This window comes from Prionailurus viverrinus, chromosome B2 (genome assembly GCF_022837055.1).
Source record: "Prionailurus viverrinus isolate Anna chromosome B2, UM_Priviv_1.0, whole genome shotgun sequence".
NCBI lineage: Eukaryota > Metazoa > Chordata > Mammalia > Carnivora > Felidae > Prionailurus > Prionailurus viverrinus.
In genome coordinates this window covers 87,716,033-87,729,318 of record NC_062565.1, presented here as the reverse complement: position 1 = coordinate 87,729,318, position 13,286 = coordinate 87,716,033, and the positions used below count along the sequence as shown (strand labels likewise).

Below are 13,286 nucleotides of genomic sequence, written 5' to 3'. Positions count from 1 at the left end.
GGAACCATACAGGATCAGAAAGGGAGGTAGAGGTCATGTACTTCACTAATAGTTTCCAAAGAGTCTTCTAATTTCATCCCGTCCAATTAATTGTTCTTTCATCACTCAGTAAATAATAATTGTTTGCTAAATGCTAGATAGTATTATGCCAGGATTTCTTAGGGGTTTGAAAAAACAAAAGAAGTAGTCCTTGATCTTAACTTTTTACTTGTCTGAGAATACAGGATAAACACAAAGGTTAAAATAGTAAGACAGTGTATGCGAAGTGTCAGTTTATAGATCATTCAGTAGGTTAATAATTCAGAGCATCTTGGTCTAAGAAGTTTGGATTTTCTCCTGTGAACAGTATGAAGGCTTTATACATTTTTAAGTAGGTCTGATTTGATCAAATGACTTTTTAAGAAAATTAGTTAACAGTAGATTAGAGTGAAGGTGTTGGCCAGAAACTAGCTGATTTAGAAGGAAGTAAAAATTGAATTATGAAATTTTGAAGGGATGTGAAAGAAATGCTGTGTTTAACTAAAAGAATGATGATACCTTACGGAGAATAGGAGCACATGACTTAGGGTGAGGGAGAAGTAGGTGAGGAGTTCAGTTTTAAACTGGTTTAGTTTGAGATTGGTGTAAGGTGTCACCAAGATCATTCCCGTGTACTATGTGATTCTCTGGGAGGACTCAGAGCTCAGCATATAGTTGTACTCACAGCTGTGATTTATTACAATGAAAGAATTCAAAGTTCAGTCAGCGTGGGGTGAAGTCTGGAGACACCAGGCAGTTTCCAAGGGTCCTCTCCCAGATGTTGCACTGGACATACTTAATTCTTCCAACTAGGAATTGTGACAACACATCTGAAATGCTGTCTCCTGTCTGCCCGAGGGTTTTCACATAGGCCCCCTTTGCCTAGCACTTAGAAAATTCCAGACTCCCAGAAGAGAGGCAGATGATTCAGTGTAAACTATATTGTTTGCACAGACAGTTTAGGTTGAGTGAGCCATACTTACCGGGAAATGGTGGGGAAGACCTAAGTTCCCAATCACCAACCAAGGGCCAAACTTAAAAATACACCTTTTTAAAGATAGCAGTCTGTGACCTACCATGTTAACTCTTTCTTACATAGAAATGATAGTATGACAAGTAAATAGAGTCAAAGAAATCCCTGAGATAGTCTGAGAAATACATATGTCTTATAGTCCTGGGAGGTTAAGGCTAAACACAGAGAAATACTGAGATCTAGATCAATGGTTCTCAAATTTGTGTTTCATAGGCATCTGAGGGTTGCTGATACCTTTTCAGGAATTTTAAAGATCAAAAGTGTATTGACATTTGCACAAACGGTGCAGAAACTTTAGCACAAATCAACACCATGGCCCAATGTTATATTGGTGGTCATAATTTTCACTGCCACCCAATCACAAGAGAAAAAAAAAAAGAACCCAGTCTCACTTAAGAATATTCTTAATGAAACAGTAAATTATTAAATTTATTAAATGTTGATCTTTGAGTACATGTCTGTAATGTCCTATGAATGACAATGGAAAGTGCACTTAAAAGCACACCTGCTTCAAGTGAGGTGGTTGTCCAAAAATAACACTTTTATGTAATAATTTGAGTTACAAGCTGACCTGACTGCTTTGATCTTGAAAGAACAACTAACAAAGTATGGTTGTTCAGACTTGGGTATTTGGCAGACATTTGCTCAGAAATGTGTGAAATGAGTATCACTTCAAAGAAAACAACTGACGGTGTTTGTTGCTAATAACACAATTTGAGCTTTTAAGAAAATTAGAATTTTGGAAAACAAGCATTTGCCATTATGAGCTTGAGAGCTTCATGATAATTAAAGACTTTTCTGATGACATTGGTGGTGGTATTAACAAATAGGATTTTTTTTAGTGGATAAGTGAAATGTGTCAACATTGGCAAGCTAACTCAGTGAACTAGAATTTTCCAAATGACCAGTATAGGCTTTTTAAAAGCATGCATGAGTATTAAACGTTCATTAAGAAAGCAAAATAGAGCAGTGGCTTTTAATGCAGAAGAGTACAGAATATTTGTTGACACGGTTTTGAGTTCCATAATACAATTAACCTTTAAGAAATATCACTTGTCAAGTTTTGGTGTAATATCAAAGAGGGATTCCCATAGTTACCTGAAATTTCTATTAAAATAACTTATTTCTCTTCCAGTTACATGTATTTGTGAGATTGAATTGTTTTCATATTCAGCATATTACAACAAATTGTGTGTAGGGACAAATATGAGAATCTAGCTGTCTTCTGTTAAGCCAGAACTTAAAGAGTTTTGCAGAAATGTAAAAATTGTCACTTTTCACTAATTTTTTTTGTTTTGAAAAATAAAGTTCTTTTCCATAAAAACATTTTACTCTGTTAATGTATAATGCTTATTATTTTTACTTTTTTGAGTTTATTTATTTATTTTGAGAGAGAGGGAAAGAGAGCGCGCAAGAACAGGAAAGGGACAGAGAGAGAGAGGAAAAGAGAGAATCCCAAGCAGGCTCTGTGCTGTCAGCACAGAGCCCAGTGCAGGGCTCGAACTCAACGAAGTGTGAAATCATGACCTGAGTCAAAAGCAAGAGCTGGACGCTTAACCAACTGAGCCACCCAGATGCCCCATATAATGCTTCTTATTTTTAAGTGAACTAGTACATAATTTAAATTTTCTTTTTTTATATGGTAAATATCAATAGATATAGCTCAAATAGTAGTAAGCACCTTAAGATCCCAACTTTTAAGCATATGAAAGGGAACTGAGAAGTTTGAGAACTTCTGGTCTAGGAAAAGAAATGTAGAGAACCAAGGGCAGAAAGCTAAATAAAAATAAAAGGTTCATCAAGTATATCTTTTGTTTTCATCTGTCAGTCACTCCAGTTCACTAGATTCCTTCTTTTCCTACATTCTACATTTTGTTATCAACTTGACTAACTGTAATATCACATTGAATAACTTATCCTAATCCCTCATTTCAAAACTCCACAAGTCTTTAGTGATCTTCACTTCTGCTCTACTTCATCTGCCCACTCCCATGACTAAACCTTGAGCTATGGCATCATTGGATTATCTGAGAACTCTTTGATGATCACCACCTGTGCCTCCAGACCTCCAAGTGACCTTCCACTTCCTTTTCTCCAAGTGCAACATCCTCTCAAGGTCTCACTTCTTTCCCATCCGTCTTAATTAGACCCCTTGGTGGCCTTACTGCAGGTATACTCTTATCATCATCCTTTCAGTCTTCCATCTTTGGTCTTTTGGTTACACCTACAAACCCTCAACCTTGGATTCGTGCAACCATTTGCTTTCTCTCCTTTGTCTTATCTGCTGAGAGCTGCAGGAGAAAAATCATGTAACTGTATTGGTGCCATTGTGTCCGATTTAGGTCATTGAAATCCACTCTAAGTCGCCAATAATGGTTTGAAAACTGCTACTCTTCTCAAACCTTCTAACCTATCTGTAGCCAGTCTTCTCTTGATTCTTTTTGTGACTTGTCACCTCTTATTCTCACCTTTCCTCAACTTTTTCATTTATTTCTCTTCCTTTTCATACTTCACTCTTCTCTCACTGCCTCACCTCACATTTCTCTCTACCACCTCACCATTTTGCTATCTCTGTCCTTTGTGCCTCATCATTTTTCCTCTGAGAAAGTTAGCATCTAATGGCTCATAAAATTTTGCGGGGAAAAATCAATCCATATCATATAACTGAACTTTAGAGAGGTCATACGTGTAAGAATTTGGTGATGTTGCTTGTAGATTTTACTTGTAGGAATTTGGGGATTTCCAGTTGTGTGCCAGGATGTTTGGAAGTCTTGATGTAATTTGGCTATAAACTTCTTTTATATCAGTTCCATTGATTTTTTTTTTAATTCTTCTTTTAACCTTTATTTTAATTATAAAAGGTAAGACTTCATTCTTTTTAATTGAAAATCTTCAATTTTTTTAATTGCTGTGAACATTTATTGGAAAGTTAAGGATGTAAACTTAAATGTAAGGGTGTGTGTGTGTTTGTATGTGTAGAGAGAGAAATTTTCTTTATTTTTCAAAGTCTATACTGTATGAAACTTGGAAATCTAAATCATGTTTTTCCTTATTTTATAGGCTATTGGTATTACGTATGGGAATCTGCAGACACTTTCTGATAAATCTGCCATGGTCACAAAGTCCTTAGAATACCTTGGTGAAATATTAAAATATATAAAACCTTATTTGGGAAAAAAAATTTCTAGTGCAGGACTGCAACTGACTTACAGGATGATGGGTATGTACTCCTGACGTTATCGAAACTTCCTTATGTTGAGCCTATAGTATCATGATAGGAATATTCTAATACACTGACTAAATCACTGTTCTCCATACAATCATAAGAATAATTTGAAAGACAAAGATTTAGCTTACAATAATTCATGTTGGCTTTCTATTGCTGTATCCCTATCCTGCCCCACCTCCTTTCAGAACTTTCCTTGTTACAGCTTGTGTTAATATTAAAATTAATTATGACCAAAACAGAAAATATGCTCAACCAATTTGATATCAATAGTCTGTTGTGAGTCACTCACACTGTGAATACCTGGATGATTAAAATGGACTTTTTTTTAAGGCTTATCTGTGCTTTCTTAGAATTTAAAATATCAGGAAACCATCACTTCTATTTATCTGGTCTGCTCTGTGTGAAGGAGGTCAGGAAAGAATTTACTATGGCACTAGAGATATTTATGCTTCAAATCTTGCTTCTCACAATACTATGTTTTCTCCTTTCGAAAAGAAATCTTTTTCTGTGCCTGTGCTATAACAACATAGTTCATCCTTCTTGAGGAAGTTAGTAATTTGAATACCTTTGTTCACTAAAACCATGTTACTAACCAAAAATAGGAACTGGATAAAGGGAAATGAGAAAATTTTCCTTAGAAGTTTTTATAACAGAATTTAAGGTTTTTGTTTTTGTTTTTTTTAATTTCTCTGTGGCCAAAACCTTATATCTTCTCCCTTTGATCTTGTGAACATATGAATAAACCTGATTTAGGCTGTCTGAAACCTTTTATCTTTGTTGTGAAAGATAAAGGAGAATGCAAAATTGTCTAAATATGGATGATGTAGAATGTAGTGAAAGCTATAGTAGCAATTCAGGCATCTTAATTTTAGAGGAAAACAGAAATGATAACTTATAAATTTAACATAGTAAAATGTAGATTAATAAGTATTTCAGCATTAGCCTTATAATTTATTAGTCTCTGTTAGATTTTTGCCAAGCTAAATTTATGATTTCAGGAGATATATTTATTTTACAAAATATGTGATAGTCCTAACTGCAAAATCATATTTGGATTGGTAATATGTCGACCTATGAAGAATTGAGGACCTTCCTTTGTTGTATTACATGATTGGCATACTGGAAGGTAGATCGGTATTCTTTTCTTTTGTCTAAATCTCAGAGACTGCGAATAGAATATATTGGTACAGTGTTGCCCCTTTATATGTTAAAAATTAGGAACAGATCACTTGCTTTCTTCTTTATGTAAGAGGCTCAGAACAAATTGGAGGAAGAGCAAGTATAAACTTTAGAGTTCAAATGTGCTTGAAGTATGTGTGTTTGGGGTATCATACTCACTTCAGGGAAAGTGAGGTAACCACAGAAACTGTTTTATTTACCTTGCTAGTTTCTAACTGGGGATACCTCTGCTGTTTACTTACAAGGCTGCTAGTGGAAGGTGCAAACTTGATAAAATCACACTTCAGATGAAGGCATCTGAGGTCTTAATTGTAACTCAGTAATTTCTGAGAAAGGATTGATTCATGAGTACTGTCTTCAGTGTTCTTAATATTAATGTTTATGGTTTTTCTCTTTACATCTCTTACTTTTTCTGTTCCCATGTTTTTCTTTTGATCATTCTTCTCTCTTTAGCCATTCCTCCTCTTTTGTCTTTGTAATTGAAACTCTACCCATGATCCTCAGTGCCTATCCTAATATTCTGTGTTTTCCACACTCTCAGGTAGACTTGGTCTCCCTGATTAAGCTTCAGCTGTCCATCTCTTACAACATTCTTCATAGCTTGCCAGTTATTATAATTATTTGTGTACTTGGTTTGTCCCTACTAAAATTTTAAATTTATGATAGTGGCCATATCTTTTTAACTTTTTATTCCCATTATCATGTTGTATTTTGAACAAATAAGAACATTTCCTGAGTTATATATTGGGCATTGGATTGGGAAAGAGCTTCTCCAGTGTAGGAGATGGTATATACTAAATAAATACTAACTAAATATACTAAATAAATATTTCTAGAATTTAACAATTTTATAAACTTAGCTAATAGAACATAATGTAACTTTTAGTGTTCCTAAATGAGTAAAGTTACTTTCTAACTATAAATACATTTTTAAACACCTATTATAATGATCCCAATCCTCCTTTTTTTTTTTTAGGCATAGTATATGCATAGAGTAGGAAATAAGTAAACACATAAGGACTCTTACAGTGCAGATCTCTTTCAATTGTAGAAGTATGCTCCCCACAATTTTTCTACATTTTCTTTTTTTCTTTTTAAGTTTATTTATTTTGAAAGAAAGAGTGTGAGCAGGAGGAGGGGCAGAGGAAGCAGAGGGGCAGAGGAAGAGAGAGAGAATCCCAAGCAGGGTTCCACACTGTCAGCGTGGAGCCCATCGCAGGGCTTGATCTCACAAACTGAGATCATGACTGGAGTCGAAATCAAGAGTCAGACGCTTAACAGACTGAGCCACATAGGTGCCCCTGCATTTTCAGCAGCATCGCTTAAATACGTAGTATGTTTATAGCCAGAAAAAAGACTGGTTTTGTTTGTTTGTTTGTTTGTTTGTTTGTTTGTTTGTTTAACAAAGCTACTCTATGTATTTTAACCTTTCTCCAAGTTTTTTACTTAAAAAATTTCTTTCTCTTTGCATTATTAATACCACACACTTAAATATTCTTCACTGAAACTTAAAAACTAGGGTTCTGATTTGGCAGTAAAACAAATGGATCTCCTCTGCCTTCTATGAACTCATAAAACTTAAGATCTTCAGCAAAGTGTTTTAACCACTGCAGAAGATGAAATACAAGGGTAGGTGATGCATTTTTGGTTGGAAGGCCCTTGCTCTTTATAAGTCAATTCCTGTGTGACACCTAAGAGTGATATAAATCATTTAAAATGTCAGTGGTGATGGCAGTTCCCTTTATGGGCATATTAATGTTAGTTAGGATGTGAGTTCTTCTTACACTGCTGTCATTCGCAAGTTTTCCACCTACTGAAAAAAATGAGGAGCAAGCCAGCGTTATTTAAAATATTGCTAAGTGAGCATTGTGTTTCTTTATGATTGATTATTGTATTTCCTTTTACAACAGAAGATTAATGTTGCTGTTTGTTGTTCTTAGAAGTGATTATTGGCTGGGCTTTTTTCTTTTAACATCAATACATTCCTCTATAAGCGTATTTTTGTTTCCCTTCAGAGTTGAATTTTAAACTTTTTGTTTTATGGAAATGGCTTTGACGTTTATCATCTCTTTTGCTTTCTAAGATGGAATAAAATATAAAAGTTTATGCAGTACATATACCACTAATGCCACTTGGGCAAGCATTTAATGATCTCCTTTTAAATTTGTTTTTTCAGTAGAGAAGCCCTTAATAGCAGGAGAACACTCTAATGGGAACTACATAAATGCTCTTAATTACTTCATTAAACAAAGGGTGCTCATTTGTTTGGCTTTACTATCATCAAAGGTAGCAACTGACTCCTAGCATTAAGGAAATCATAATACATTTCCTGTAGTAAAGAAGTCTGCATCTCTTCTTTCAGCATCAAAATTTAAACTCACTGTGTATATTAAACAGTTGAAAGTTATAAAAAGTGGAGTTCAGGGAGGTTAAGTGATTGCTTCAAGGTGCTATAGCTAATCCTTCTTACTACTTTAACAATTAAATTTAGCTCTATCTTTTCATGTTGTAAACTGGGTTGAGACAGCCTATAAAATTTTATGTAAGATAAAAATATAAAGAAATAAAGGTATCAAAAACGTAAATGTGGAGTAGCATGATGGAGCCCAGGGAAAATGAGTACACACATAAAAGCATAATGCGTGATCTTATAGTGTTCTTAAAGTTGGATTATAAATTTGCCTCTGAGTTACCTAGCAGCCAAAGCAAAAAGAGAAATCTGATTAATTACAGCAGTCGATCTGTATATTAACATAGTGTATAGCCAAATCACAGTGTGTGTGTGTGTGTGTGTGTGTGTGTGTGTGTGTGTGTGTGTGTGTATTAAATAACAGTTGCTTAGGAAACGTATGTTTTTCTTAGACCAGAACTCTGAGAGAAATTTGTCTCTTTAGTGAAATGTATGACATGACATCAGTCTTTTCAGTCCTAATACATGTTTCTTTCTATTGCCTACTTTAACTTGGTTCTTTGCGCTTTAAGTGAATTTCATAGTGGAATGGCAAAACTTTCTGGTTAGAAGGTAACCATACCTACTGTTACTCCTCTTCTTTGTCAGGAATTCTTGTTAAATCATGGGCACAGATCTTTGCCACCTCTAAAGCCCAAAAACTATTATTCCGGATCATAGATTGTTTACTGCTGCCACATACAGTGTTACAGCAAGAGAAGGAACTGCCTGCACCTATGTTGATCGCAATTCAAAAGAGTCTTCCTTTGTATCTCCAGGTATAGTAAGTGTGGCTGCTTGAAAGTTAAAATAATTAATAAATAAATAAATAAACAAACAAACAAACAAACAAACAAACTTTGCCTTAAAACGGTTTGCTAACTGCTGATTTGAAAACCATGCATTATAATTTCAGTGCATGTGTATACATGTGGCACTTCTGTTGAACAAGTTTTAAATTCCTTTTGTGTTTGGCCCTGAAACCAAAGATGGAAAAAGCAAAATCTCCAAGAAGCAATTAAAGTTGAGAGAAGAGGCTGACTAGCATAGACAGAGTTGTGTGTTCCATATTTCCTTAGAGGCTTCAGCTGTCCACTAGCCAACCGGAGAAGAAGAGATGTGAGAGAAGACACTGTAAAGGGGATTAGTTGTAAACGAGCCAAACGGGTAAGAGGTGAAGGACTGTCAGAGAGAACAGTATTTAAAAGTCATGAGCTTGAAGAAAGTATGACACACTGGGGAAGAGCGAATAATTCTGTTGTGATCGGACAGTCATACAGAAGGAGCCATATATTTGAAGGTGTTATGTGCCACGCTAGGAAGTTTGGACTTGTTCTTTTACATGGGGATTTGTATGGATTATTGATGGATTTTGACAGATTTTAGACAGAGACGTGGGAACGACCTATCATGTTTACATTTTAGAAAGGTAATTCTGGTGGCAACATCTAAGATAGTTGATGTGGGAGTTAGATTGGAGACTTGGAGGGCAGAGAGTAGTTCATTATCTGAGGATTTTGAACTAAGCTGGTAGGTGTAGAACTCACACAGCAGATTGCAGAAACACTTAGGAGCTCTGATTAAAAGTACTTGCTCAGAGAATGTTGTGGAGCAACAGAAAGCAATAGAATACTTCCTAGACCCCAGCGTGGGTCCTTGTACACATAGTGGTGCTGCTAACTAAAATGGGCAATTCTAGAGATGTGGGAGTGAAGGTAATAATTGATTTATGAATATCTTTCATTTGAGGTGCTGTGTACTGTCTAGATGGGCACTTGGAAATATTGATCTGTTATTCAGAGGAAGATGGGGCTGGAAGCATACTTTGTTATTCATTAGTGTCTCATACTGAAGTTAAGTGCTTCTTAATTTGGGGTTCAGCAAGGAAAGCTGAGGAAGAAAGGGAGAATGGAATTTGATTAGGTAATAAGCAGTCTTTTCCACAGATGGGCTTTTTAAACAGATTTGTATAATTTCTAAGAAATTTTTAATTGGCTCTTTAATTTTGTGTTGATAATAACATTTAAAAAGAAGTTTAGTTTGCTGACAGAAACACAAAGCGTGGCCAGTCAGGAAATACTGGTGGGGAGGAATCTTGGGCAGCAGAAGAATCTGGAAAACATGTTCTCTGTGGCCCTTTTAAGCCAAAATAGTACAGTAAGAATTCTTATAGGGATACTTGGCTGGCTTAGTTGGTAAAACATGGGAACTGTTGATCTCAAGGTTGTGAGGTCAAGCCCCACCATGGAGCCTACTTTAAAAAAAAAAAAAAAAAAAAAAAAAAAAGAATTCTTACAAACTTTGTAAGTGGTAAACTGAAAATTTTGGTGAATTTATTCATTTGGCAGAATTGACTTAGATGTACACCTTTACTTAAAAGTACTCCAGTCTCCTCTTCAAAGTTTTCAGAACATATTTGTTTATTACTTCATCATCTTCTAATAATGTGCTTTCTTTTAAAGGAAAACATTGAAGAAACTAAGTAGAGGGGTGTTCATTGCCCTTTTGTTTTCAATTATTGTTGTTTGCTAGTGTTTTAACAATTCTATGTTACTTTTATTACAAATCTTTCAAAATTTTTTGATGAGTAAATATCTATCCATAGGTAAAATGGAGACAAATATTTCTAATTATTTCTCTGGGAAAACACATTTTAAATCACAAAGGGCCAAATTATAAATGAACTTTTGGAACATAATTCGTTGTGTTGGTGATTATATATATATTTGGTAATATGCATTATTTAATAACATTGGTAGAAAAAAATTTCTATTTCTCAGGGTTTAATTGTTAAGTCTCAAACACCGTAATCTATATGGAAGCTATACAAATGGAGGGGATTAAATCAACAGAACTCTTAACTTCTCTAAACCTCAGTTTCCCCAGCTATGAAATTGGATATGTGATAATACTATATCAGTGTTTTTTAAGAAATTTAAGTGAAATAAAGGATATAAAGCACATGGTACAGTGCCTGACATATGAAACTCTTCAAATGAATTGTCATTATTCTGAGTCTTAATCTTCTGCATTTCTCTCCTGTCAATTTTTGTTTTAATTTATCACATTTCTTACATTGGAAGATTTTTAGTATAAATTCTGAGTCTCACTCAGTTAAATGACCAGGCCATACGTATAAAAACTGACCTAAAAATGTGTTTCATAACTTTGAAATGACATACAGACATAGTTGATGAGTGGGATGCTCAAGTTTTCTGCGTATGAGAGGAGGAAGGAAGCTTCCTTGGTCTTCCTGCAATTCCCCTGCTCCGTTTGAGTACACCCCCAAGACACACATGTGTGGTTGGGTACCACAGTACAGGAGTCACACAGGCTCAGCAGCTCCCTGAGCCTCATAAACATTATCTGTTGATGCCGGCAGTGCCCTGTGGACTGTGGTTGCATATTCTGACATGGATATTAATGCTAGGGACTAAATTAGTAAGTTTCTCAATATTTTTTTTAACTTTTCCTTTTAGTATTTCTTCTCTTTTTTCTCCTTTAGGGCATGTGCATTGTATGTTGTCAGTCTCAAAATCCAAATGCCTATATGAACCAGTTACTTGGGAATGTCATTGAGCAGTACATTGGGCGGTTTCTTCCAGCTTCACCACATGTTGCAGGACTTGGACAACACCCTGTTCTGATGGCACTGAGAAACTCCGCGACTCTTGCACCGATGTCACTTCTAAAGAAATGCATTATACAAGTCATAAGGTACATCTAAATATTAAAAATAAGTGGTGTTTACAATCCAATTAGTTCATCTTTATTAAAAAGTAACAAAGCTCCCCAAAAGTATTGGCAACCCTTAGGATGCTGGTAGTTGAGAAACTTTTCTTTTCCCTGAGAAACATTATCTAAGGATTTACTAAAATGACTTTTGCTCCCGGCAGCCTGAGTCAGTGCTCTTTAAATCGTTTGTTTTCTTTACATAGCTGTTGTTTTCCTTATATATGTTCTAAAGGTGTATGTTTTTTTAGTCCTTATCAGATAAACAGTAATTGTATTTTCTCCTATAAAAAACATATTAGCTGTATTTTTGAAAGATAATAACTAAATGAAAAAATGAATGGTAATATGAAAAAGGAAGCAATAAGAAGTCCTTTTTTGTTGGTCTACTCCCTGTCTTAATAACTTCATTTTATTATTGGATGCATAAATGAAACCTCTTAGGTTTTCTCCTTCCTTTTACCTGCAACGGTAGAAGATTCAGTAATAGAAATGATCACTTCTTTGTCTTCATGCAGTATTTAGCTTCATATGAAATTAGTTTTTAAACTTTAAAATGCTGTGGTGATATACAGGCATACCTTATTTTATTGCACTTCACAGATACTGTGCTTTTTACAAACTGGAGATGTGTGGTAACACCATCAAGCAAGTCTGTTGGCACTGTTTTTCTAATAGCATTTGTTCACTTCGTGTCTCTGTGTTACATTTTGGTAATTGTCACAGTATTTTAAACTTTTTTGTCACTATATTGGTGATAGTGATCTCTGATCAGTGATTACAACTCTCTGAAAGCTCAGATGATGGTTGGCAATAAAGTATTTTTTTAGCAATAAAGTGTTTTTAAATTAAGATATATACATTTTTTTTCTTTTAGACATAATTCCATCGTAATGCTGTTGCACACTTATTAGACTACAGTGTAGTGTAAGCATAGGTTTTATATGCACTGAGAAGCCAGAAAAACTCATTTGACTTGCTTTATTGTGACATTCACTTTATTATGGTGGTCTGCAACTGAACCCACAGTGTCTCTGCGGGTATGCCCGTATATTATTCTTATCTAGTATTTTTTTCTGTGTTTTTAATGACTTGATAGTTTTAATGACCACTATTATCCATCACCTCTCATTACAGAATTCCATGTCTAAAATCTGTTCTCCCTTACAAGCATTTTTGTGTGTTCCTGGTATTCTGTTACTGAGGTTTGGAAGCTTTATATTTTTGTTCTCTCTCCTTGGCCAACCTTTGGGAAATGATTGCTTCCTTCTTTTCACACCTCTATTCCCTTATCACATTATACCCAGGCTATTGCAGGAGTCTCCTAACTACTTTCACTGTATCTAGCCTTTTCTTCTGGTTCAGCGTAAACAATGCCCCCAGATTACTTTTCTTGAAAGTCTATTCCATTATGACACTTCTCTACCACCAAACCTTCACTTGCTCCTTTTTTGCCCATGGAATAAATTCCGTATTCTTATAGCTCTTTGTGATCTGTCACTGAACTTTTCCAAATGTACAAGACATAACATCATATGCAAACTATAATGAGATTGGTTTCATTATTGCCCTTCCAAAATGCTTTGCATTTCCCTACATCAGTGTTGTTCATACTATTTTCTCTATTTAAATGCCACGCCTTTGGG

The 13,286-nt window shown here is 35.0% G+C and overlaps 1 protein-coding gene across 2 annotated transcripts in view; it reads left to right on the top strand.

The window, feature by feature from the left end:
- The window catches only part of MMS22L (MMS22 like, DNA repair protein), a 128,916-nt gene that overhangs the window by 96,726 nt on the left and 18,904 nt on the right, over nucleotides 1-13,286 (top strand). For both annotated transcript variants that reach the window (XM_047859195.1, XM_047859194.1), the window contains exons 19-21: nucleotides 4,112-4,271; nucleotides 8,518-8,687; nucleotides 11,414-11,625. In XM_047859195.1, coding sequence (XP_047715151.1) covers nucleotides 4,112-4,271; nucleotides 8,518-8,687; nucleotides 11,414-11,625 — 542 coding nt within the window. The remainder of the gene's footprint in view (nucleotides 1-4,111; nucleotides 4,272-8,517; nucleotides 8,688-11,413; nucleotides 11,626-13,286) is intronic.